This window comes from Trachypithecus francoisi, unplaced genomic scaffold, assembly GCF_009764315.1.
Source record: "Trachypithecus francoisi isolate TF-2019V2 unplaced genomic scaffold, Tfra_2.0 Lachesis_group3, whole genome shotgun sequence".
Lineage (NCBI taxonomy): Eukaryota > Metazoa > Chordata > Mammalia > Primates > Cercopithecidae > Trachypithecus > Trachypithecus francoisi.
The window spans coordinates 163,695,757-163,723,024 of NW_022681468.1; the positions used below are offsets into that span (position 1 = coordinate 163,695,757).

Below are 27,268 nucleotides of genomic sequence, written 5' to 3' on the forward strand. Positions count from 1 at the left end.
CCCTTTCCAGTAGTTGGGGCTAGAATGCATGTTGTCACTGGAAACACTGTCAACATTTGTTTTATGGTGTACATAAAATATACACATAGTCATGTAATATCAATATATTCCAAACTAATGAAAGTGTGTTTATTTACATATGTAATGGAGAACTTTGTATTTTGGTCCATAGAACACAGAAGGATGTTCTTAGTCTATCTCAAGCTCTATGTGTTTACATATTATTTCTGTAGATTATTTTCAGAAGTTAGTTTTGCTTCCACAGTAAGAGTGAGCAGCTTGGCTCATGTATACCTCAGAAATTATTGCTAATTTTTAATATATACTTCATGTTGAAATTTCTTGACATACATAAGAAAGTAAATACCACATTTGGGCCAGTGATGTTAACTAGTTTCTAAAATGTTATTTATTTTTATTTGTAACAAGCCATTTACTTCAGTTTATGTCAAGGGATAGTTTATGCTTAAGGGATAGCAGAGCTTGTTGCTGTTCTATTTATTGTATAGAAAACATGGCGGCCGGGCGCGGTGGCTCAAGCCTGTAATCCCAGCACTTTGGGAGGCCGAGGCGGGCGGATCACAAGGTCAGGAGATCCAGACCACGGTGAAACCCCGTCTCTACTAAAAATACAAAAAATTAGCCGGGCGCGGTGGCGGCGCCTGTAGTCCCAGCTACTCAGGAGGCTGAGGCAGGAGAATGGTGTGAACCCGGGAGGCGGAGCTTGCAGTGAGCTGAGATCCGGCCACTGCACTCCAGCCTGGGCGACAGAGCAAGACTCCGTCTCAAAAAAAAAAAAAAAAAAAAAAAAGAAAACATGGCCAGATTTTACTTTCCAACTTACTGGAAGCTCTTCAGTGGACCTTGAGCTAATACAATATATCTTTTGTCACCAAAAGAGTATTATTCTTATGTCATAATGAGAACAATAATTTACGTGCTTGGCATAATAAATGCCTAAAAGACATTTTATTTTATGACTGTATTCTTTGTCTTGCTATAATGGGGATATTGACGGTATGTATTAAAGCAATAGGTGTAATGGTAAACAAAAACATAAAAACACAAAAAGAGCTTCTACAAATAAAAAGGCCAACAGTCTAGTTTTAAAATGGGCAAAAGACTTAAACGATGCTTCATAAAAGAAGATATTCCAATGGCTGGTAAAAATTTGAAAGAAGTTCTATGAAATCAAAACCAGAATGAAATACCAGAATGGAAGGCTGGGCGCTGTGGCTCATGCCTGTAATCCCAGCACTTTGGGAGGGCCAAGGCGGTGGATCATGAGGTCAAGAGATCAAGACCGTCCTGGCCGATACGAAGAAATCCCATCTCTACTAGAAATACAAAAAAAAAAAAAAAAAAAGCTGGGCATGGTAATGCAGTCCTGTAGTCCCAGCTACTCGGGAGGCTGAGGCAGGAGGATTGCTCAAACTTGGGAGGAGGAGGTTGCAGTGAGCCGAGATCGTGCCACTGCACTCCAGCCCGGTGACAGAGTTGGACTCCGTCTAATAGTAATAATAATAAAGAAATATCAGAATGGTGACAAAAAGAATGGCAAGGCCACATTTCATCAAGGGTATACACCAGAACTCATTCATGGCCAATGCGTGATAAACATAACTGCTTTAGAAATCTCTGTAGTAATATTTATTATCACTAAACGCATTGCCTTCCTTGTGATCTGGATATTCTATTTTCAGGCAGATAACCAAGAGAAATGAACACATGTCCATCCAAAGACAAGAGTATTCATGTCAGCTTTATTCATAACATCCCAAAGTTTCAAACAACCCAAATATCCATTCGCATAGGAACAAATAAATAACGTGTGGTGCATTCACACAAAGAACTATCATGCACAGCAGTAAAAAGTAATGAATGACTGCTAATGTAGCAATAAGGGTACATCTCACAGACACTGCACTGCGTGAGAGAAGCCGGAGGTTAAATGGATAGTACTGCATGACCACATCTATGCAAGGGGCAAGACTAGGCAAAACCAGGCTTCTGTGACCAAAGGCTGAATAGTTGGTTACCCAGTATGAGTACTGACTTGAAGATGGCCCAGCCACTGGGAATTACATAGTTATGTATTTGTTATATATAATAATCCAGGTGCTATACATATGCTATTCATATACATACGGTATACACATGCCAAATAGTTCACTGAGCAATACTTTTAAGATTGGTGCATTTTTGTTGTGTGTGCATTATCCCTTGATAGTACTGTTGATTGACAAGGGAAAGGCGCTTTTTCAAAATATGAAACCACGAAACATCATGTAGCCCAGAAGTACAGTTTTGGGAATGGGAGGGATGTTTCTCAAAGCAGCCCTCAGGGTAACCACGGAGCAGCGGATGCGCGGTGAAGGGCGCGTGGGCAGCCGGGCGGCTCCGTGGCCTGGGGGGGCGCAGCGCGCCACCGCGGGGACGGAAAGGCGCTTCCTGGCAACGCTGCTAGGGTCCTGCCGCCCCCGCCGAGGTGCAGCCCGACCCGCAGCTGCGCGGACAGCCCAGGTCTTCCCCAGAACCTCCAGAGCCGAGGACCCAGCGCCAAGCCAGGAGCAAAGCAGCGCGCCACGCTGGAGCTGTTCCGTCATGACGGCCGCGTCTGCGCTTCGGTTTTGAGCACCGATCCGTTACCTAACCTCTTAGGACTAACAGTCAGTCTTCTGGTGGCGCTCGCTTTCACCTACTTTTTATTTCCCTTTCTATTCCTGCGAGCTAGGGGGAGCAAGTGCAAATCCCGCCCGCTTCTCCCGGGCTGAAGATGGAGAGGCTGAGGCGGGTTGGAGAGTGCGCACTGCGCATGCTCCGCAGAGCATCCCCGCAGGTCGACCGGGGCAAGGGAGCTACATGAAAGCCTGTGGCTTCTGCTTTGAACATTCTTAACCTTGCATTTTGCTTTCACACTTAACGCCTAGAAAGCTTGCTTTGATTTTTCCCCAACCTTTCAGTTCATTTAGCTTTAAAAAACAAAATCTCGTTCCAGGAAGAGGGGAGGGGCTTTCCAAGGTAGAATGTTCAGACGTATCAAGTTGAGTTACTCAGTCTAATAAATGAAGCAAAGCATTCCAAAGGCCAGAGGGGATCACCTTGCATTCATCCATAATAGCACGTTGAAATATGCAAGAAAGGAAAAGAATAAAAGGCACAGGGATGTAAAAACAGTATTGCATTTTCTTGTCCACTGATTGAATTGTAAAAATAATAACAAATCTTAGGACACTTCTTATTTACTGATATTTTACAAAATCACCCAAGTAACAGTCTATTTCTATTATAAACAACTTGTGAATATTTTAACTCATGCTCAAAAAAATAAATAATATGGTAAGGAGTCCAAAACTTTCATCAACTAGCCAAACAACAAATGTCTGCTGAGCTCCTCCTCAGGAAGGCAGTATGGTATAGTGATTAGGACTGCAACATTGGAACTAACTGCCTGGCTTTTAACATCCTCAGTCTACTAGCTGTGTGATCTTGGGGTAAGTGACTTAACTTCTCTGTGCTTTTTCTCTATATGCAAAACAGAAATAATGTTGTGAGAGTTAAAATGAGTTCATGTAAAGCCTTCCTGTTGGCCCTGGCCCATCTTACGTGATCAGTGTCGGATGATTATTTTTGCTTATGTTCCTATTACTGTGTTAAGAAGGCAAGCACAAAAGAATTGTTTCTATTTGCAGCATTCTTGCAGCACACTCAGGTGCGGTGGCTCACGCCTGTAATCTCAGCATTTTGGGAGGCCGAGGCAAGCAGATCAGTTGAAGTCAGGAGTTCCAGAAGAGCCTGGCCAACATGGTGAAACCCCATCTCTACTAAAAATACAAAAATTAGCCAGGTGTGGTGGTGGGAGCCTATAATCCCAGCTACTCAGGAGGATGAGGCACAAGAATCGCTTGAACCTGGGAGGTGGGGAGGTTGCAGTGAGTCCAGATGACACCACTGCACTCCAGCCTGGGCGACAGAGTGAGACTCAAGTCTCTTATGTGGAGACGACATATTTCTATAAGCAATGAAGGAACAATAAATCATCGTCTAATTGATTTTTAAAGTACTCAGATTTTGGCACAGAAAATTAGAGATTAGGGCAGAGTATGATAAATGCTCATATTCCCCTGAAGCCTATAGGTGTGGTACAGGTGTTGGAGGTGGAAGAATGCAAGCGTCAGAGTCTTCATCAAACGGGACCTTATAGACCATGTGCACCTATGCACCTAAGTAGGAGGGATGTGCTGGGCAGAGGAAGATAAGAATGCCAGAAAGAGTCCTGGAAAGGGGGTAGCTGGGCGAGTTCAGCACCTCACAGAGACACAAAGGTGATGCCAGGGAGATGACAGCTCCAGTGTTGAAAAACAATATTGTCATTAACAACTGCACTCCACTCCACTGCATGCCTATCCAGAAAGGAGGGGGAACACACCAGAGGAATACAGGCCCGTGCCGCCACGCTCAGCTAATTCTTTAGTCTTTTTTGTAGCGACAGCATTTTTGCATACTGCCCAGGCTGGTCTCGAACTCTTGGTCTCAAGTGATCCGCCTGCCTCGGTCTCCCAAAGTGCTGGGGTTACCGGCGTGAGCCACTGTGCCTGGAGGAACAAAGTTATTTGACAATATTAAAGAAACGGTTATCACACCGTTACATAAATCTATGAATAGCACTTATAAAATATTTTTTAAGAATTTTTTGGGAGTGATAGAAATGTAAAATTCTTAGTGGATTTACTACACCGTTGAGATTGCAATACTTACATGGTGTAAGACTAACTTTCTGAATGATTATGACAAATGAAATCGTAAATGCCATTTTTGGTTTTCGGAATATGAAAATACATGGGATGAGGCGCACCTCATGCTTCCGCCAAACGGAATGTCTTTGGTTTCTTGCCTTAGGATCTACCTAGCTCCTACCTTTAACATTCCTTTCCACCTCTACTGTTTATTGCTATGTGTTAGTCTCCCTTTTCTGTAAGAAAGGCATAAATCTGGAGTGCTTTTTTTCCAAATATTCCCGCAGAAAGCCACCTTGCCAAGCACAGAATCTTCTCAGTGGCTAGGAGTTCAGCCGACTTAGCACGAAGAGCGCGATGAAAGGGCTGCTTTCAGCAAACCGTCTCAACCCTGGGCGACGGCGGCCACGAGAGGTCAGGCAGCGCTGCAGGAAACCTGCACTGGGTAGAAACGGCCGGAGGAAGGCGGACCGCGGGCTGGCTCTCCAGGTGCAATCCCGGGGACCTTTCTTCAGGCTCCCTGCGGGATCCCCAGCCTCCCCTCCCCCTCGGAGCTCCGCCCCCTTCCTGGCCTCAAACTCCGAGTCCATTCAAACCTCGCCTTCCTCGCCCTGCGCGTTGTCAGGCGTGTAATTGGGGAAACTCCTCCCCGCCGGGACCGCCTCAGAGGCGCTGCCAGAGGACAGCCGCCCGGCTGCCCCCGCCTCTCAGCGCGGCGACCGCACGGCGCTCACAGCCCCGGCCTGGGCACCCGCGCCCGCTCGCGGCTCCGGGCGGGGTGGGCGGCGCCGCGCCAGGGGGTCCCCGGCGCCTATTGCTCCCCCACCCGGCTGCGCGGACCGGCGCCAGGGCGCGGGCGGGGGCGGCGCGCCGCGGTGGGCCGGCGTCCCGTGTGCGCCCCGCGGGGGCGCGGCCAGCGCCGGAGTAGACTCCTGTCCCGCCCGCCGCCAGCAGCCTCGGAGGAAGCCAGGGCAAAGACGGCCGGCGGGGACGAGGTCTGCGCTGCAGGAAGCCGCGCCCGGCCGAGGCCCCGGACCCTGCGCCCCGAGCTCCACGGCACCATGGCCCCGAAGCTGCTACTCCTCCTCTGCCTGTTCTCGGGCTTGCACGCGCGGTAAGTGGCGCGGGGGCCGCATCCCCGGAGGCCCCGAGCTGGGCGACAGGGCGGCGGGGGGCGCTGTCTGTCGGAGTCCCTGGCGCGCCAGCCGTCGGCTGGGCTGCGGCACGGGCCGGGAGGGGACGGGGAAGTCGGCCCTCACCTCACCTGTCCCAGCTCCCTTAGACGCGGTCGTCTGCTTTCTCCTCTGCAGCCGGGAGTGTGGGGACTCAGATGAATGGCTCGTCTCCTGAGGCTTTTAGGATCTGGTGATTTTAAGGGGTTTTGAAAACCAGGATCATGGGGCAGGGGCCATTTCTGGCTCCTTACCGACCCCTAATTCCCACCTCAGCTGTTTCAGGGGCTCACACACACACACACACTTTGGCTGACATTCTCTGTCATTTCCATCACTCTGAAATTTCCAAGAACCCGGGAACCGTGGTTCTAACTGCCCAGTTTAGACTGGGCTGGAAAGAGCTAATGCATTGGAGGCGGGTGCGGGGGGATTGGGACCAGGTGGGCAGCAGAAAGCCCTGCTTGTCTGAGAGGACTCCCCTCCCAGGTCCTGCAGACACACACACACACACACACCTACCTTCCAGATCAGCCACTTTCACACACAGGAACACACGCACTCCCACCCCCATAAAGCACGCATGTTGAAATGGATAATAAGGCTTCTGCCTGGTAATGTAAGAAATTATCTCACCATAAATTCCGCAACCTTCCTCCCAGAACACCAGCCAGCTAATGGGAGCTCAGAATCACTCCAGAAGAGACGAAGAGGGCGCATGAGGATACGAAGACAGTGGGACCCAACGGGTTAAACCCTGTTGCTGTAAATACAACTGGAGATTCTGGGTTTAGTTTCTTTAATTCTGTCTCTCTGGCTGGATCTCTGGCTAGAACTTGCAGATTGCCCTGTGATTTAAAAATCGGAGCAGTGTCTGGCCTTCTCCTTTCCCCACCCTAGGAAGCTGAGCGTGCCCCTAGCCCCTAAACTCTCTTGTTTTGACGCTTCTCCATTTCCTGGCTCTGGGAGCCAGAGAATCAGAGGGCATCCTTGCGCGCACAAGCCTGGCCACCATCAGGCCTTTTCATTCCTATTTGTGAACTCTCAAGGAATTAGGAAGACACATGAATAAATCCTACTAAACATCAAGAGGCCCCCAGTTCTCCCTCCTGAACTGGGCAGAGGTGCTTACCCTGAGGAAGGAAGCCCTAGCCCTCCCCCTTGCCACGGCTCCTCTTCGCTGAGTTGAGTGTGGAAGCCGACTCCACCGGTGACTCACTGGCAACTCTTTCAAAGAGACAGAGCACTCCTTGGGCCTTTCAGCTGAAGTTTCTTTCTATCTAAAGAGGCAGCTGGTGAAAGAAATGGAAATATGCTTTCTGAGGTTGCTTATTCCTGGTTGTGTGTCTATTTAGAGGCAGAGAGGGAGGTAGACAGCACCGGGCATAACGTTGAGGCCAGCAGTCACATCTCTGCCACCTTTCTATTGCCACCAACTCAAACGAGTGATCAGCCCTTCGGGTTCAGTAATCAACTGTTTAGATCTCTGGATTCTTAACATTCTAAAAGAAACACAGACTATCGTCCTCACCACTGCATGTGCTTAGGAGGAAGATACCTTAGCCTCTGCCTTAAAACAGTCCGGTTACTGGGGATTCCCACATATACGCAGACTCTCTTGGGATTCTTCATCCTTCCATTCTGCGAAGACAGACATAATGATTTTCATTTGTTCTGTATTTGGGTTGGTTTCCTAGCTTTCATAATAGAGCTTGCAGATCAGTTAAAGAATCCCAATTTTATACTAACTTTATTTCTATATGCCTCTTCTTTGAGAGTGTCTTTGTTCTCTGAATGGGTTGTACAGACACGTGAAACAATCTGATGTGCAGTGTCATCTTTCAAAACTGTTTTGAATTTGGAGGGGGTTCTCATTTGCACTCTCAGTTCCTTCCTGCTGTGGGAGTTCCTTGGATAAGGGTCTGATGTCTGTACTTTGTGGTGATGGCTCAGCAGCTCCCCAGAAGGGGGGCTCCCCATTTTGACACCCATGGGCTTCATAAAACGCACCGATTCCCACTCAGACCTTGGTGATGCCTTAACTGCTTTCTGAGGTTTAGGAACTCCTTTTCATGTTTAAAAATACTTCAGAGTTTTTCTCGGTCCTTCTGCTTTAAGCAAAGGTGTAAGACATGAAGATAACATCAGAGGGTTGTTTTTTGACAATGACAATACATCACTGATTTATTTTTAAGAAAAAGCTAATTGCAGTAATGGTGTTCAGGATCCAACAATGCAAGTAACAGTGCTCGTAAAGACTATATATAATTCACTTAGAATTTAGGGAAAGAAAATATTTCTATATTCTCCACATTCTAATGGGTCCTCTGAGATGAGATTTCGTTTTCATCAAAGCAAGGATTTTCCTGTGGGCCTGGTGGTCTGGCACTAGCAATGCGAGGCTTCTGTTTCATTTTCAGGATTTGAGGGAGAAGGGTGTTCACAGCCCAGGGACCTAGAGCATCTCGGCCTCACTCTTCCCACTGCCTACCCAACCAGGTTACACAGCTGGGGCCTTGATGTGCCTCCTGAAAGGGTGGAAGAGAACGTTTCTGCTTTCTTTTTCTTGGTCCCCCTCACTGCCACCTGTACTGGCCTCTAGGGAGGAAGCTCTTGCAATTTCAGGAAAACCCTCTCATCACCACTAGAGGGAGAATTAGGCTTATTAGAATACCTGTAAGTAGCTGGAAGTAATTTTCAAAAACGAAGGCTGCGTACACAGAGAATGATGAAAAGCTGGTTACTGTGCTCGGTGTGTGTGTATGTGACTGTCAGGGCCATAGACAATAACAGAGTGTGGAGTCTGTGGTCTGGCTCTGTAGTGGTGGGGCTAGGAGAGGGGAGGAGAATGGGAGGGGAGGGGAAGAAGAGAGAGGGAAAGAGACAGAGACAGCAGAGGGAGGGAGGAAGGCACCTGGGCTGAATCGCCAAGTGTCCTGAGCATGTTGTGCCAGATTCTGCTGAGATGAGCTACCAGCCTCTCCTCACTGCCCCAGATGCCCTTGCTCTGTAGTGATTTGCCCTGTCCTGTGGGCAGTGCTTGATTCCCAGCTATGTAAATGCTTCAACCTGCTCTTTATAAGTTTTAAAAAAATTTTGCAAGATGATAAAATTAACATTTCTGATAATACTCCTGATGACACGAAATATTTTAATTTTAAAATTTATTATTATTATTGTTTGAGATGGAGTCTTGCTCTGTTGCCCAGGCTGGAGTGCAATGGCACTATCTCGGCTCACTGCAACCTCTGCCTCCTGGGTTCAAGCAATTCTCCTGCCTCAGCCTCCCGAATAGCCAGGACTACAGGCATGTGCCACCATGCCCAGCTACTTTTTTGTATTTTTAGTAGAGACAAGGTTGCACGCTGTTGGCCAGGCTGGTCTCGAACTCCTGACCTCAGATGACCCACTCACCTCAGCTTCCCAAAGTGTTGGGATTAGAGGCGTGAACCACCATGTCCGGCCAGATGACATGAAATACTTTAGAGTAACATTTAAAATTCTGTAGTAATACTTGTAAATGTTCACTTTTATAAATAATGAAATGCAACATATTCCTTACTGAATATGTGCCCCACCTTTAAAAGTTCCTATCCATCATGAATATCAAATGTGCTTAAAAAACAACAGCAATTTATAGTTTTCTATGGATGATTTATTTTAACCTTCTAGCCAATAGGTACTCAAGAAATAGAATTACAGTTTAAGATCAGCCTAGGAAAAACGTTAAGTGGAGAAGTCATTCTTTGAGACATATATTGTATACTCATTGTCAAGATCTCTCATTTATGTACATGTTCACCCAGGTTTAGACTATCTGGCCAACACTCTAGTCTACATTATGGCTAGTTAACACACTTTAAAAGACTCAGGTCTATATTACATAAGTATGCATATGTGTATATATGAAGACCTAAATTAAGTAGCAAAAATGAACGTGAAAGTTTATTTTTTTTAATTAACATCTTGTTAATTACAGATAATTTAGACAATTCTCAAAATTAAGTTCAAGAAACTTACATCCCAGAGCACAAGTGTGCTGACATGACACTAACATTCTGGCTCCCATCTGGGAAGCTGAACATAAAAGAGTTCATATCCAGTCAGGACAAATCTGCCTCCGTGCAGTTTTCAGTTCTTTTTATTATTCTCTTCTGTGAAGAAAAGGTTACTAAAGCATGCACACTGACAAACTAGAAAGGAAGAGGTTGGTTTATTTCACATGCTTTCTTGCTGGAGCCAACGGTAGTCTGCCTGGAAATGCTGCTTTAAGGCAGAAAGAGACCGTCTACTCTCTAAGCCCACGTGACTATAGTGGTGCGATGGCCTCGCTCATTGAGAAAACCAGCTTGTCAAGTACAAGTGTGTGTCAATTGTAAACCAATTTTTTTTTTAAAAACCCAAACTGCAGAACCAAAAATATAAAAAATAAAAATAAAAAAGATTAAAAAGTAAAACTAGCTGGTCATCCTGAGGCCTCTCCATTCAGGCACTCCTGTCAGGGTGTGTCACCTGGGAGAGGAGGCTGTCCAGCTCCTCTCTGCACAAAACAAGCTCAGAGATGCCCAGGCGTTCACTGAGACTCATTTACTAAGAAGTCAGAATGTTGAAGATGTATTCGAAAGCTTAGTTTTTCATGTCTGTGTTAGCCTGCTGTGCAGAAGATGAATCAGTTTGTGTTGACTGAGGCGTGTCAGATTGCCAGAGGGTCTTCACTAGTCACCAGCAGACATCTCTGTCCTTGCTTCCAACCTGAGTGCCAACAAAGCAGACCCCCTCACAATGTCCAAGTGTCTGGACCCCCAGATTCCCGCCTCCAAGAGAAGCACAGAGTCAGACTCAACTATTTTGAATGAGTCCACTCTGCAAAAGCTAATCTCACCTTCAACTAAAATGAGGTCTTGGTGGTCAGGGGTGGAAACAACGTGATACAATCACCGTATGGAAAACCTCTAGAAGGTTTGTGCCTTGGCCTTCCCAGTCTCTCAGGGTGGATTCAAGGGTCGTGTTGCCTGCTGGTTAGCCCTCCGGTATTGTTTACCTGCCACGTTGTCTGTAGGTTAATGGGGATGGGGGATGGTCTTGTGACATTGAATGAAAACATACCTTGTTAATAGCAGTAGCATTCTTCCTATGGAATCATTCCTATTTTGTGTTTCTTTCTTTTTTAAAAAAAACTTTCGGGGTTTCACGTGTGTGGTTGGGCTGTGGGTACTGGGGACTTTCTACCCATTTCATGGTACTTGGATAGGACAAACTTAGGCTCCTCCTAGAGCCGCTGCTGCCACTTACTTGCCTCATTTTTGTGCTATAACTCCAGGTCCAGAAAGGTGGAAGAGGATGAGTATGAAGATTCGTCATCAAACCAAAAGTGGGTCTTGGCTCCAAAATCCCAAGACACTGACGTGACTCTTATTCTCAACAAGCTGCTAAGAGAATATGATAAAAAGCTGAGGCCGGATATTGGAAGTGAGTGTTGTTTCTTGTTATTCTGACAGAAAAATATTCTGTAGTGATAGGTTTTAAAGGTTTTACTTTTGAGTAATTGTAAATTCCAAGAGGATGGCAAAGACAGTACAGAAAGGTCTCCTGTACTTGTCACACAGTAGATAACTTAGTGGGATACCAAACCAGGAAACTGACGTTGGTGCCATGCAGGAGCATGGCTCTGTGTCATTTTACCCCATGTAGGCTTATGTGACGATCCTTGAAATCAAGATACAGAACTCCTCATCAAGCAAAAGTGGATCTTGTGTTCCCCTTGCTGTCCCTTTACTGTCACATCTGCTTCCTTCCCCCCAATTTCTAACCATTGTCAGTCTCAAATTTGTTCAATTTGTTGTTTATTTACTTTTTATCTATTTACTTTTTGTCACTTTGAGAATGTTACATATATGGAATCATTGGCCTTTTGAGACTGGCTTTTTTTTTTTTTTTCAGCAAAGTGATTTTGAGATTCATTCAAGTTGTTTCACATGTCAGTAGTTTGTTCTTTTTTACTGTGGAATATTTGTTGGTGGTATGAGTATATCACAGCTTCTTTAGCCATTCTTCTATTGGGGAACATTTTGATTGTTTCCTGTTTTTGTCTATTGCAAATAAAATGACTGAGGACATTTGTATACAGGTTTCTATGTGAGCATAAGATTGTATTTTCTAGGATAAATGCCCAGGAGTACGATTGCTGGGTTGTATGGCAGAAGTATGTTTAATTGCTTAAGGCACCGTCAAACGCTTTTCTAAAGCGGATACACTATTTTTCGTTTCCACCAGCAATATCTGAGAGATCCAGTTTCTTTGTATCCTCACCAGCAACTAGTATTTCCACTATTTTTTATGTTAGCTGTTCTGATAGGTATATATTTAATAGGTTGATATCACATTGTTGTCTTAATTTGCATTTCCCTAATTGTTAGTGATACTGAACTCCTCTTTTATTTATTTTTTTGCCATCAGTATATCCTTCTCATTGAATTGTCTCTTCATCTTATTTGCCCTTTTAAAAATTGGATTATTTGGTCTTATTTTATTTTTTTACTGCTGATATTGAGAGTTCGCTATATATCCTACGTGTGATCCTTTATGTCAAATCCACAGCTTGCTTTTCATCCTTTTCATAGCATCTTTCACAGAGGAAAAGTTTTTAATATTGACAAAATCCAATTTTATTGATTTTTCTTTTATGGAGCATGCTTTTAGAGTATTGTCTAAGAATTCTGTATGAAGCCCTAGTTCTTGAAGATTTTCTCCTTTGTGTTCTTCTGAAAGTTTTCTAATTTCATCCCTTACATTTTAATTTGTTAACTGTTTTGATTTTTATATAAAATCAAAATGTAAGATTTAGATCTCATTTATTTTCCCCCACCCTCCATGGATGCCCAATTACTCCAGCACCATTTGTTGGAGAGACGATCCTTCCTTGACTGAATTGCTTTTATGAAGTTGTCAAAAATCAGCTGACTTGACTGGTGTGGGTTATTTCTGGTTCTCTGTTTCGTTCTGTTTTATCTGTGTGTCTGTCCCTCCGTCTATACCCACATTTTTTATTACCATAGCTGTATTATGTCTTCAAATTTTATCAAGTAATTCAACCTCTTTATTCCTCCTTTTCAACATTAACTCATCTTAACTTCTTATAGTTCATATGCTTTTCGATATAAATTTTAGAATAATTTGTTCTGTAACTACAGAAAATTCCTGCTGGGATTTGGCAGGAGTTTGTTAAGTGTAGATATCCATCTGGAAAGAACTGGCATCTCTACTACTATGTTGCATCTTCCAATCCATGCATCTGATAGGTCTTTTCATTATTTAGATCTCTATGTTCTTATATCATTATATCAGTGGTTTCTAGTTTTCAAGAGATATGTCCTGAATGTATTTTGTTAGATTTATGACAAAGTATTGTTTTTTGGAGTGACTGTGAATAGTACTGTATTTTCACATTTCATTTTGCCTGTGTTAATTGCTAGTATAGTAAATACAATTGATTTTGGTATGTTGATGTGTTCTCTGACTTGCTGAACTGATTAGTAATAGAAGTTTGGGACTTTTTTTTGTTTTTGTGTTGGTAGGTTCCTTGGCATTTTCTATGTACACCATCATTGTCATCTGCAAATAGGGAGAGTGTTCATTCTTGCTCTCCAGTCTGGGTATCTTTTATTTATTTTTTCTTGCCTGTTGCACTGGCTAGAACGCCCAGCACTATGTTGAACAGCAGTGGTGGGAATGGACATCTCTGTCTTGTTCCAGATCTTAGGGGCAAAGCCTTCAGTCTTTTCCCATAAAGTGTGAGATTAGCTGGCGGTATTTTGTACATGTTCTTTATCCAGTTGAGAAAGTTCTGTCTATTTCTAGTTTTCTGATACATTAAAAAAAAGTTTCACGATACTTAAAAAATCATGAATGGGCCTTGAATTTCACCAAAGGCTTCCTTTTACTGCATCAGTTGGTATGATTATATGATTATTTCTTCAGTCTGTCAATACGGTGGATTATATTAATTGATTTTCAAATATTGAATCAGTATGGCATCCCTGGAGTAAATCCTACTTAGTCATGGTGTTTAATAATACTCTTTTAAGGCCGGGCGTGGTGGCTCAAGCCTCTAATCCCAGCACTTTGGGAGGCCGAGACAGGCGGATCACGAGGTCAGGAGATCGAGACCATCCTGGCGAACACGGTGAAACCCCGTCTCTACTAAAAAATACAAAAAACTAGCCGGGCGACGTGGCGGGCGCTTGTAGTCCCAGCTACTTGGGAGGCTGAGGCAGGAGAATGGCGTGAACCCGGGAAGCGGAGCTTGCAGTGAGCCGAGATCCCACCACTGCCCTCCAGCCTGGGCAACAGAGCGAGACTCGTCTCAAAAAAAAAAAAAAAAACTCTTCTAAAAACCTCCTTTTGTATATTGCTGAATTCTATTTGCTAATATTTTGTTAAGGATTTTTGCATTTCCATGTTTCAGGGACTATTTTCAGTCTTGGGTCATAGGAGCTTTATACAATGGGTTGGGAAGTACTCCCTCGTCTTCTGTTTTCTAGAAGAGATTATATAAGGGTTTGTGTTGATTCTTTAAATGTTTGATAAAATTCTCCAGTGATACCCTCTGGGCCAGGAGATTTCTTTTCTGGGAGTTTTTTTTTCATTTCCTTAATAAGTCTATTCAAATGATCACTTTCCTATTAAAGTTGTGGTGGTTTTTTCAAGAAATTGATCCATTTCTTTTCAGTTGTCAAACTTATGTGTTCAGCATTGTTCATGATATTCCCTCATCATCTTTTGTGATGTCTGTAGGTCCTCTAATAATATCCCTGCTTCATTTCTGATACTGGTAACTGGTGTCATCTTCCTTTTTTTGTCAGTCTTGCTAGCGGTTTATTTTATTGACCTTTTTAAAGAACCAACTTTTTGTGTGGTACTTCTTCTGTTATTTTTGTTCCCAATGACATCAATTTTGCTCTTATACTTATTATTTCCTTTATTTTTCTTGCTTTGGGCTTATTTTGGTTTTCTTCTTTTTGAAGTAGAACTTAGATTCTTTGATTTGAGACTATTATTTTCTTATGTAAGGAACTTTTCCTTTCTGTAATTCTTTAACTTCATCCCATGAATTTTGGTATGTCATATTTTCATTTTCATTCAGCTCAATGTGTTTTTTAATTTCCCTTGAAATTTTTTGCTTTAACTCATGAATTATTTAGAAGCCTGTTTCGTAGGGGAACAGCAGACACTGGGGCGTATTTGAGGGTGGAGGATGGGAGGAGGGAAAGGATCAGGAAATATAACTAATGGGTACTTGGCTAATTACCTGAGTGATGAAATAATGTGTACAACAAACCTCCATGACATGAGTTTATCTATATAAGAAACCTGCACATGTACCCCTGAAGTTAAAATAAAAGTTAAAAAAAAAAACAAACTTGGTCTCGTAGAGAACTTTCATCCCAATGAGGACGTGATTTTTCAACTGAAAAACATTCCCAAATTTTACTCTTGAAGAGGGAGTTCGATCATTGTGTTTTAGGTTTTGAAATGGAATTGTTTCCAAATTTTGACTTTTGTGAATAAAACTGCTGTGAACATTTCTGTACAAAAAGAAGTGTGTTTTTAGTTTCCAAGTACTTGGATATATTCCTATTGTATGTTATGGATTTCTAGCCTGATTCCACTATGATCAGAGAATATACTCCATGCGAGTTTAATTCTTTTAAATGTGTTAATGTTTGGTTTGCCATCCAGGATATGGTCTATCTTGGCAGATGCTCCATGGCCTTGAAAAGAGTGTGTATCCCGCCATCAGTGGATGGACTGGATCCTGTTGTCTGAATGTGTTGTTCAGTTCTATATCCTTGCCTATTTTCTCTCTAGTTTTCTATGGATTATTTGAATAGATTGACAATTGATAGATCAAAAAGTAGATTCTGACCCAAGAGAGGAGTGGTATATTTGGCCAGGAGGGAAGTGGCACATACAATTGCTGGTACAGGCACTCACAGGCCTTGTGGTGACCGTAAGGGGAAGAGGGGATTGCAGCAGACACACCGTCGGTGGGATGTGCCTGACCCTGGCTTGCTGCTTCTCTTCCGGGAGGCTCCACTGCCTGACAGCTTGCTAGTGCTCACACTGCCCAGGCACACTGTCTCTCCGTTTTTCCAAGCCCAGGACTCCAGCATGTCTGTAGCAGGACCTAGAACTATGCTGGTTCCAATAGCCATAGAATTTCAAAATCCATGTGTGTAGATGCGTGTCTAGTGCAGTGTTGGAGAAATGTCATCCTTCATGCCTCAGTCGCCTCTCCTATGCAATGAAGGAGAGGGACTAAAATGACTTTTAACTTTCCTTCCAGCTTTAAAATATTTCTTCAGTGAGTGATATATCTAAATTCCCGTTGCACAAGTTCACAAATTCAATTGTCATCATGGTGTTTGCATCCTAATTAGATAGAAAGTCTTTCCAGTGTGAAGAGTGTGTGGCAATTCTGCATTTATATGGAAAGAGATGCTTTAGAATATGTTACCAGTTTCCTCCTTGTCAGACGCTGCTCAGTCGGAGGGCAAAGATACACAAGGCTGGCTCCTTGCCCCTCTGGATAAGCTAAGTGCAGTGGGAAGTTCATGTATCCTGTGGTAGGCGACAGGGAGGCATCTTCCTCGTGGTGTCACTGGGCACCCCATGGGTCCCCTGAGGTAGAAAATTGCAAATGGGGAGACAGTGGGTGAGCTCGGCTTCCAACCCAGATTTCTCTGGCTCTACAGCAAGATGATTTGACCATTGCACTATTTGTAGAAAACTCAAGACAAGCCTATTCAAAAATATTCCTCGCACCCCGGCAATGCAGCACTTGCAAGAAGATATGCTAAGGTGCTGCCATGTGCAACAGGCAAGCGAAATTCACAGTCCTAGAGATTTTATGTTTCCATCATGTACACAAGGAATTGTGAATTTCCCAAACAAAACAGCGTATGTATACACCAGGAGCAAGTGTTCATTTCAAAGAAGGCAGCTCCCCTAAAGCATCGTGTCCTTTAGTCCTCGTAAGTCATCATCACAGGTGAGAACATGCTCTGTGCTTAGTGAGTGAAAAGGTTTTTAACAAACAACTGAACATAAAGTCAGGAGGCAGGATGCTCCTCTTTGGTTTCGTGACTTCAGCGTTCCGCAGTGAACACTGTCCGGTACTTGGGGCAGCAGAGGGGGCTGATGAAAGCACCCACGATCACTGGGACAAATGACAACTTCTCTTCCTGTCTCATTTAAATGCTAAATCACAACTGATTGGCAGAACCAGCAACTTGATGATATTCAATCAGAGAACAGAGTCACTACCCAAGAACAGCTCTCCTCGTAAAAGATGCTGAATTAGAAACCGTTTTCTTTCACAGCTCAGAAGGGCTCTGCTTTAAAAGAGAACTTCCTATAAACGTCTAAATCCCTTTTCTTTTCTCATGACTTTCTTTTTTTCCCAATCTAGCCAGTTGCATTTGCTGTAACCATCAGGCCTTCTCATCCCTCGTCAAGGTGCGGTGAACTCATATGTACATAATGTGCTGTACATGGATTCACTATTAGTTCGTGGGAGAGGCCAGCTTATCGCTCACCTCCTGTACATCCCCGTCCCTGGCACACCTTGGGAGCCCCCGAGAGGCTCTCCACATTTACGTTCTTCTGATGGCAAGAGACAAGAGAAGGGGAGTCTCCAGATAGCACTTAGGAGTAGATAGGGGCACTCCCACTTTCATCTAAATTAACCTCTTTAATTTGAAACTCTTGAAAGTTGCACTTTGCTTCTCAGATAAAGACCAAGCCCCTTAAAATGACATAAAGATGGAAGGCTGAGGCAGGAAGATTACTTGAGCCCAGGAGTTCGAGACCAGCCTGATCAACATAGAGACCTTGTCTCTACAGAAAAAAAAAAAAAAAAAAGAAATAAAGAAAAAGAAAAAAAATAAATTAGCCAGATGTGGTGGCACACGCCTGTGGTCCCAGCTACTTGGGAGGCTGAGGCAGGAGCATGGCTTGAGTCCAGGAGTTCAAGGCTGCAGTGAGCTATGACTGCACCACTGCACTCCAGCCTGGGAGATGGTGCAAGAACCTGTCTCTAAAAGGAAAATAATTTTAAAAAGACATAAAGAGACAAGCCTCAAGCCTCAAACTATTATCTGCTTCTTTTCTGCTTCTTCAGTACCATTTCCTGACTCTGTGAATCACGTGCCCGGTACTTCAGGGACACTGGACCTCCTGTTTTCTCCCTCTGGACCCTTGATTTTGCTGCTGTCCTGGCCTGTTCCCCCCTCTCCCCGCCCCTGCCCCCCATCTGTGCTGAGCTCATACCATGCCTGTCTTCGAGCCTCGTTGTCGCCCCCTACAGGAAGCCCTCCCTCATTTCATGTCCCTTCCCCACCTCCCCATTGCGGTGCTGAGTTTCTCCTAGCATCAGTGTTTTCATCTTTGAAAGGAGGATAATAACGTTTTGAAGGACTGTCTTGAGGATAATGTGGTATGGTGTGACCGTGAACAGTTTCTACAACATTGTTGTGTACTTTCCACAGTGTACAGCTGAGGACTGGTCTTTTTTCCCCCCTAGGGTGCAGTTTCCAATTCCTAACTATGGAGGCATCCATGTATGTTGGCATCTCCCAACATACATGGTCCAACTCCTGCACAGCGATCCGTCATCGGGAAACAATTGTGCATCACTGTTATTTTTAACAACAAATAGATGGGATTTAATAGACTCGTTCGTTCATGTTGCGTGGAAGTAACAAATCTGCATGGAATCCTCTAATTAGTTTTCATAATCTGAATTCTGATCATTATGTTTTAAAAATAATGACTACTCTCCTAGACGTTATTTCTTCTCAACTAACTTCTAAACTATGGATGTATCTGTTTTAGTTCCCCTTCTTTATCCATCACTTTAAGTAATGCTTCAGTCCTGTCCTTAGCTGGTTCAGGGTGATGTAGGGTATCATTTGTCTCGGAACAGATCTTGTCATGTGAGCTGGGAAAGGCTGGTGGAGGATAAACCTTTTAATAAGAAAATCGCGAAAAGGAAGAGAAATGACCTAAGTGAATTTCACTTCCTTCGGGGTTTCAAGAAAGTTGAACCACTCTCCTGAAAACAGATGATCAGAGAATGCAGATTCCATCCCCAGTATGTGGGCAATCAATCTGTGCCAAATATGGTCGTGCCAGGAAAAATAAAAGGTTACATATTGGCCTTTAAAGGTGAACAGACACTTTGTGGAGTCCTGGGCGATGCTGACCGATGGGTTCGCTGAATGCAGGCAAAACATCTGAATCGTCTTCTCTTGGCTGTATCAATGACTAGAGGGCTTCCTCGGGTGTTTGCATATCTGAACTTCTGTTCCAGGCTTTTCTAAAATGCATTTTCCCAGTTCAGTTGAAACTTCTGCTAAATATGGCATCAGAATATTCAGTATGTGCTGAAGCTGGTTGCATGGTGAGGAGGTGAGGTGTGTTATGGCTGCAGCCCATGGCAGGAGACCCCAGCCTCCTCCTCTGCTGTGGCTGCCCACACACCCAACCTGGGCAGGAGCACTGGAGGAAAATGCCACCAGGGCTTGCTTTCTTCCAACTTTCCAGGCTGCACATGACACTGGGCATTGACTCAGGATAGCTGAGGTGATGCAGACAACTCCCTGCTGGGCAGTGCGAGAGGAATCCCTGCCCATTCCTGGAGGAGGAAGGGAAAACAGAAAATGACCGAAGAGTGGGGCTGTGTCCCCCAAATAGGTCAGGAATTAGTTTTGTTGCAGATACTAGGTTTTAAAACAACTAAAAGCAATAAAGTGTGGGCCTTGAAGTATAATTTTTAAACGAGCCTTTTTATACAGCTCCTTGATGTCTTTCAGTGAAAAATTATAAGCACAGTTGAGTTGCCATAGAACTCTAGGCTGGAAGCTGAAGGAGCACCAGTCACAGGTGGGCCACCTCCGAGAGGACTGGATTAGCCAGCGGAAAGCAGACGAAGCCCCCCCACCTGCATTTTTCTGAGCTGGTCTTGGTGTAAATGGAATAACCTCGCCATGCCCTGCCACAGGGTTTTGAGAGATTAGATTGGAAGGCCCTGTTTGAGTGAATTTTGGAGTGTGTGAAGGGCCGTACAAAGAATCAGATGTATGATTAAGATATTATGATAATTAAGGCATACAACAGCCCTTCATCCTGATTGTTTCCATATTTTAAGAAAAATAGGAGACACAATGTTTTAATCCAAAGGAGTAAAGTACAAATGCCGCAGGGTAGGTGAAGGAAGTGGGAGTTGGAGGTAGAGTGTGGGATATTTTGGGGTCCCTCAATCCACTGTGTCCTGATGACTCACCCTCTAGGTGCCCCAGGCTGGTAGCTGCTTTCTGGACCACCTTCTGACTCAATGAGTCAAACCAACCTTTTCCTTCTCCATGCACATCTGGTAACTGTGTGAGCTGTTCAAGTAGTTCAGCCTGGCCAGTCCTCACCTGAAATCCACAGCCCACCATGCAGACCAATGACTTGTCATTTACCAGCAATTACTGTGTATCCAGAAAATAATTCAAATGTATTCACTCCACTCTCGGAACAGATGTAGGAGGAGAGGAAACAGACATTCTTAATTGCTGTGCTTGAAGTAAAAGCTATTACTGTAGAGTTAGTTAACTGATTCTCTCACAAAGTTAATTCAAATGCATAAGGGAGGTGGAGAATAAATTCAGTACAGAAATTATACCTGTCATCTCCAGGAGAGACTAAGTAGACATCCAGAGGCCGCCGGGTTGAGACCTCAGCCTAACACAGGTTGGTGGCTGAACTTTCCCCGCCTCTTCCTCACCACGTTGGGCAGTTGACCCTTCACACACACACACACCTGAGTACCTAGGATTGCACCATGCCCCTCCTATCACAGTAGAGGCTCCGTGAGACAGTGCTGTGTTGGAACCCACCCATGCACTGCACAGTTCATTAAAAATATGTGCTGGTTTTCAAAAATAGGGAATATGTAATGAGGTTTCAGCATATAAGTGTTTTATTTTTTCTTATATGCTGTTTGGCAGATAACTCAGGTGACATGTCCTGAAGTATAATCTAGTGACTGGTCTTGATTTGAATATTCAGCTTGGTTCATAGAATAACAAATGGTCTGTTTCTTATGTTTATTCATTACTGCTCCAGGAATTGAGCAGTGTGGACTAGAAAGTGTGTGAGTGGGAAAAGATCTGGACTCACATAATGAGTTCTGCCACCAGTTACCAGCAGGTTTCACAGTGAAAGAGACAGCCTCACTGGCCCGTGGGTTTCTGTCTCTAAATGAGATAATTAAACCTATATCCAAGTCCTGCTGTAAGAATTACAGGTAATGCACTTTGGGAGACCTAGGCGGGCAGATCACGAGGTCAGGAGACCGAGACCATTGCGACTAACACAGTGAAACCCCGTCTCTACTAAAAATACAAAAAAATGGGCTGGGCGTGGTGGCAGATGCCTGTAGTCCCAGCTACTCGGGAGGCTGAGCCAGGAGAATGGCTGAACCCAGGAGGTGGAGCTTGCAGTGAGCCGAGATCGTGCCCCTGCACTCCAGCCTGGGCGACAGAGCGAGACTCTGTCTCAAAAAAAAAAAGAAAAAGAGAAAAGAAAAAAAAAAAGAATTCCAGGTGATGGTACCTGGCCCATAATTCATAAGGTGGCAGGGGGTGTCAGGTGCCTTCCATACTTCCCAGTGCCACACACTGCTTTTTCGGGTGGGTTTATGAGTACCGGAATAGAGCCCTTAGACAACTTGACTGTCCTAAACACTTTGTCTTACTGTTTAAAAGTCAGCTGTCTGACTTTCGTCAGTCTGTAATTAACATTGCTATCCAAGACATCTTACAGATCCTCTGATGAAATATTACTGTGCCTATACTGATCAGATTATTGTTCTCATAACCCATAGTTGGAGGACCAGTGTAGACGCAGAGATCATAGTTTCCTAGGATATCATGGTTTGAAGAGATTCTAAAGGACATCTAGTCCAACAGTTCACAAACCTGGCATTGCGTCAGATCCACCCGAAGAGCTAGAAGTCAGAGCCCAACCCCAAGACTTACTGAATCGGAATAGTTATTCCGTTTTCTAGTTCCTTGATTTCCACTTCGATACACTGTTCCTCTGCTTACTTTGTGTTTCATGCATTGTTTTCCTAGTTTTGAGGTGGAAGATGAAGGCGTTGATTTCAGATTTTCTTTTCTAATTTTCATATTTAGTGTCATTAATTTTCTCCTGTGTATTACCTTATTAGCATCCTACAGATTTCAGTGTTTTAATTTCACTTACATTCAATAAAAAATAGCTCCTAATTTTCCTTTTGATGTCTTCTTTGACCAATGGAGTATTTAGATGTGTGGTATTTGTGTTTCAAATACTTGAGGTTATTCCAGATATCATTCAGTTATTGATTTCTAATTTACTTACACTGTGCCCAAAGAACATACTCTGAATAACATAAATCCTTTTAAGCTTATTGAGAGCTGTTTTATGGCACAGACCATGGTCGCTCATGCTGTGTACTTGGAAAGAATGTGTATTCCACTGTTGTTAGCCTGAGTGTTTCATAAATTAGACAAATTAGGTGAAGTTGGTTTGTACTTTAGTTGAAGTCTACTTGCTGCTTTTCTATCTATTTCTATTAGTTATTGAGAGTGAGATTTTGATATTTCTAGCAATAACTGTAGCTGTATTTTTATTTTGTTCTATCAGTGTTTGAGTCATGAATTTTGAAGCCTTGTTACGAGGGGTAAATGAATTTAGGATTTTTATGTTTTCTTAATTAACTGACCACTTTATCATTGTGTAATGAAAGTCTTTATACCTAGCAATATACTTTGCTATGAAATCTACTTTGTCAGATATTAAAATAGCCACTTTAGCTTTTCTGTGACTAGTGTTAGTATGGTATATACGTCTTTTCATCCTTTTACTTTTAACCTATGTTTGTCTTTATGTTTAAAATGCGTTTCTTGCAGATGACGTATTGGTGAATCTTGCCTTTAAAAAAAAATCCCCAATCTAACAATCTCTGCCTTTAAATTGGAGTCTTTAGAACATTTATATTTACTGTTGCTATTGATGTAGTTTGATTTCAGTGTACAATCTTTTTATTTGTTTTCTGTTGGTCCTGTCTCTTTTTTTGCTCCTTTCCCCTCTTTTTATGATTGTCTTCCTTTATTTTCCTAATAGCCATAACTACAATTTTATATTGTTATTTTAGTGGTTGCATTAAAGATTTATAGTATTGTATATGTTTTTAACTTATGATAATCTCCCTTCAATTAATATTATACCCTTTCAATATGGCTGAAAATATTTTTGCCTGTGTGAACCTTCATTGAAATATAATTTGTATACCATAAAATTCATCTGATTATAGTGCACAATCCAGTGGCTTTTTGCATATTCACAATATTGTGCAGCCATAATTTAGGCTTAGAACATCTTCATCTCTGCAAAAAGGAGAAAGCTACTCACTCGGGGTGGTCACTCCACATTTATCCTTGCCACTCCTCTTTGAGCCCTTGGTAACCAATAATCTAATTTCTGTCACTATAAATTAGCCTGTAATGTACTCTTGATATGAATGGAACCATCAGAATATATGACAGATTTCTTAAATGTTTTCAAGGTTTATTCATGGGATAGCCTGTGTCCGTACTTCTTTCATCTTATTCTCTTGGTTGCCAAATCGTGTTCTGTTATATGGCTGTGTTTTGTTTGTCTCCTCCTCAGTTAACACTGATAACATTAAATAGGCATTTTGATTGTTTTTCACTAGTGGATGTTCTGAATAATGATGCCGTGAATATATATGTATAAGTTTTACATGGATAAATGTTCTTGTTTTTCTTAGATGTACATGTAAGAGTGGAATTGCTGTTTAGTTTTTGACCAATTTTATTTAACTTTTTTATTTTCAATTTTTATGGGTACATAGTAGGTATTTATGCTTATGAGGCACATGAGACATTGTGGTACAAGCATGCAGTGCATAATAATCACATCAGGGAAAATTGGGTATCCATCCCCTCAAGCATTTATCTTTTGTGTTACAAGCAATTCAATTATATGCTTTTAGTTATTTTAAAATGTACAATTAAATTACTTTTGACCATAGTTCCCCTACTGTGCTATCAGATACTAGGTCTTGTTCATTCTTTCTAACTATTCTTTTCTATTCATTAACCATCCCCACCTCCCCACACCGTCCTCACTACCCTTCCCAGCCTCTGGTAACCATCCTTCTAGTCTCTATGACCATGAATTCAATCGTTTTGATTTTAGATCCCGCAAATGAGAGCATGCAATGTTTGTCTTTCTGTGCCTGATTTTATTTCACTTAATGATCTCCAGTTCTGTCTATGGCATTGCAAATGACAGGATCTCATTTTCTAATAGCTGAATAGTATTCCATTATGTATATGCACTGCACTTTCTTTATCCATTCATCTGTTGAGGGACACTTAGGTTGCTACCAAATCTTGGCTGTTGTGAACTGTGCTGCAATGCAGTGAACATCAGAATGAAGATATCTCTTCCATATACTGATTTCCTTTATTTTGGGTATATACCCAGCAGTAGAATTGCTGGATCATATGGTAGCTCTGTTTTTAGTTTTCTGAAGCACTTCCAAAATGTTCTTTATAGTGATTTATTATTCTACATTTCCACCAACAGTGTACGAGGGCTCCCTTTCCCACCAACAGTGTGCGAGGGCTCCCTTTCCCACCAACAGTGTGCGAGGGCTCCCTTTCCCACCAACAGTGTGCGAAGGCTCCCTTTCCCACCAACAGTGTGCGAGGGCTCCCTTTCCCACCAACAGTGTGCGAGGGCTCCCTTTCCCACCAACAGTGTGCGAGGGCTCCCTTTCCTCTACATCCTTGCCAGCATTTGTTATGGCTTGACTTTTGGATAAAAGCCATTTTAACTGGGGTGAGATGATATCTCATAGTTTTTTTTTTTTTTTTTTGAGATGGAGTCTTGCTCTGTCACCCAGGCTGGAGTGCAGTGGCCGGATCTCAGCTCACTGCAAGCTCCGCCTCCCAGGTTCACGCCATTCTCCTGCCTCAGCCTCCGGAGTAGCTGGGACTACAGGCGCCCGCCACCTCGCCCGGCTAATTTTTTTTTGTATTTTTAGTAGAGACGGGGTTTCACCGTGTTAGCCAGGATGGTGTCGATCTCCTGACCTCGTGATCCGCCCGTCTCGGCCTCCCAAAGTGCTGGGATTACAGGCTTGAGCCACCGCGCCCGGCCGATATCTCATAGTTTTGATTTGCGTTTCTCTGATGATCAGTGATGTTGAGCATCTTCTCATATGCCTGTTTGCCATTTGTATATCTTCTTTTGAGAAATGTCTATTCGAATATTTTGCCCATTTAAAAATCAGATTATTACATTTTTTCCTATAAATTGTGTGAACTCATTATATATTCTGGTTATTAATCTCTTGTCAGATGGGTAGTTTGCAAATATTTTCTCGCATCCATGAGTTGTCTCTTTACTTTGTTCATTGTTGTTTCTTTTACTATGCAGAAGCTTTTTGTTTTTATTTTTTTATTTTTATTTTTATTTTTTTATGCAGAAGCTTTTTAATGTGACATGATCTCATTTGTCCATTTTTATTTTGGTTGCCTTGTTTGTGGGCTATTAATCAGGAAACTTTTGTTCAGACCAGTGTCCTGGAGAGTTTCCCTTGTGTTTTCTTGTAGTACTTTTAGTAATTTTGTATTTTGAGGTCTCAGATTTAAGCCTTTAATCCATTGTGATTTTTTTCTTTTTTTAGACAGAGTCTCGTTCTGTCACCCAGGCTGGAGTGCAGTGGTATGATCTTGGCTCACTGAAACCTCCGCCTCCTGGGTTCAAGCAATTCTTTTGCCTCAGCCTCCTGAGTAGCTGGGACTACAGGTGTGTGCCACTATGCCTGGCTAATTTTTGTATTTTCAGTAGAGACGGGGTTTCATCATGTTGGCCGGGCTGGTCTTGAACTCCTGACCTCATGATCCCCCCGCCTCGGCCTCTCACAGTGCTGGGATTACATTATGAGATTTTTGTTAAGGCACGCGATGGGGCCAAGTTTCCATTCTTCTGCATATGATTATCGAGTTTTCCTAGCACCATTTATTGAAGACACTCTTTCTCCCAGTGTATATTCTCAGCATCTTTGTCAAAAGTGAGTTCACTGTAGGTGTATGGATTTGTTTCCAGGCCCTCGGTTCTGTTCCGTTGGTCTATGTATCTGTTTTGTATGCCACTGCCATTCTGTTTTGGCTACTATAGCCTTGTAATGTAATTGGAAGTCAGGTAATATGATTCGTTCTTTTTTTTTTTTTGCCCAGGAGAGCTTTGACTATTTTGGGTCTTCTGTGATTCCATATACATTTTAGGATAGTTTTTTTTGTTTGTTTCTGTGAAAACTATCATTGGTATTTTGATAGGTATTGCATTGAATTTGTAGATTCCTTTGGATAGTATAGACATTTTAACAATATTGATTCTTCCAATCCATGAACATAAAATATCTTTCCATTTTTTGGTATCCTCTTCAATTTTTTCATCAGTGTTTTATAGTTTTTATTACAGAGATCTTTCACATCTTTCATTAATTCCTGGGTATTTAATTTTATGTGTAGCTATTGTAAATGGGATTACTTTTAAAATTTCTTTTTTATATTGTTCACTTGGCATATAGAGATGCTACTGATTTTTGTATGTTAAACTGTATCCTGCAACTTAACTAAATTTGTCAGTTCTGCTAGTTTTCTTGTGGAATCTTTAGTTTTTTTCCAACTATAAGGTCATATCATCTTTACACAAGGATAATTTGATGACTTCTTTTCTAATTTGGATGTTTTTATTTCTTTTTCTTCTCTGATTGCTTTAGATAGGACTTCACGTACTATGTAGAATAACAGTGGTGTAAGTAGGCATTGTTGTTGTGTTCCAGATCTTAGAGGAAAGGCTTTCAGTTTTTTCCCCATTCAGTATGATACTAGCTGTGGGTCTGTCATATACAGCTTTTATTATATTGAGGTATATTCCTTCTACACCCAGGTTTTTGAGGGTTATCATGTAGTGATATTAAACTTTATCAAAAGCTTTTTCAGCATGAAGTGATCATATGTTTTTTGTCGTTTGTTCTGTTGATATGATATATCACACTGATTGATTTGTGTATGTTGAACCCTCCTTGCATTCCTGGGACAAATCCCACTTGGACATGATGAATGATCTTTTTAATTCATTGTTGAATTCTGTTTGTTTGTATTTTGTTGAGTATTTTTGCATCCATATCCATCAGATATTGCCTGTAGTTTTCTTTTTTTTATATTTCTT

General features: G+C 42.7%; 1 protein-coding gene and 1 long non-coding RNA gene across 2 annotated transcripts in view; one reads left to right on the forward strand and one right to left on the reverse strand.

The window, feature by feature from the left end:
• The first annotated feature begins 5,413 nt into the window (after positions 1-5,413).
• GABRG3 (gamma-aminobutyric acid type A receptor subunit gamma3) overlaps positions 5,414-27,268 on the forward strand; it is a 569,129-nt gene continuing 547,274 nt past the window's right edge. The window contains exons 1-2 of the mRNA XM_033190806.1: positions 5,414-5,850; positions 11,229-11,377. Coding sequence (XP_033046697.1) covers positions 5,798-5,850; positions 11,229-11,377 — 202 coding nt within the window. The 5' untranslated portion in view covers positions 5,414-5,797. The remainder of the gene's footprint in view (positions 5,851-11,228; positions 11,378-27,268) is intronic.
• Positions 6,006-7,362, reverse strand: LOC117070993. The gene is made up of 3 exons (XR_004432139.1): positions 7,041-7,362; positions 6,545-6,671; positions 6,006-6,098 (listed from the first exon to the last, which is right to left on the reverse strand). It is a non-coding gene; the product is annotated as an uncharacterized LOC117070993 (long non-coding RNA).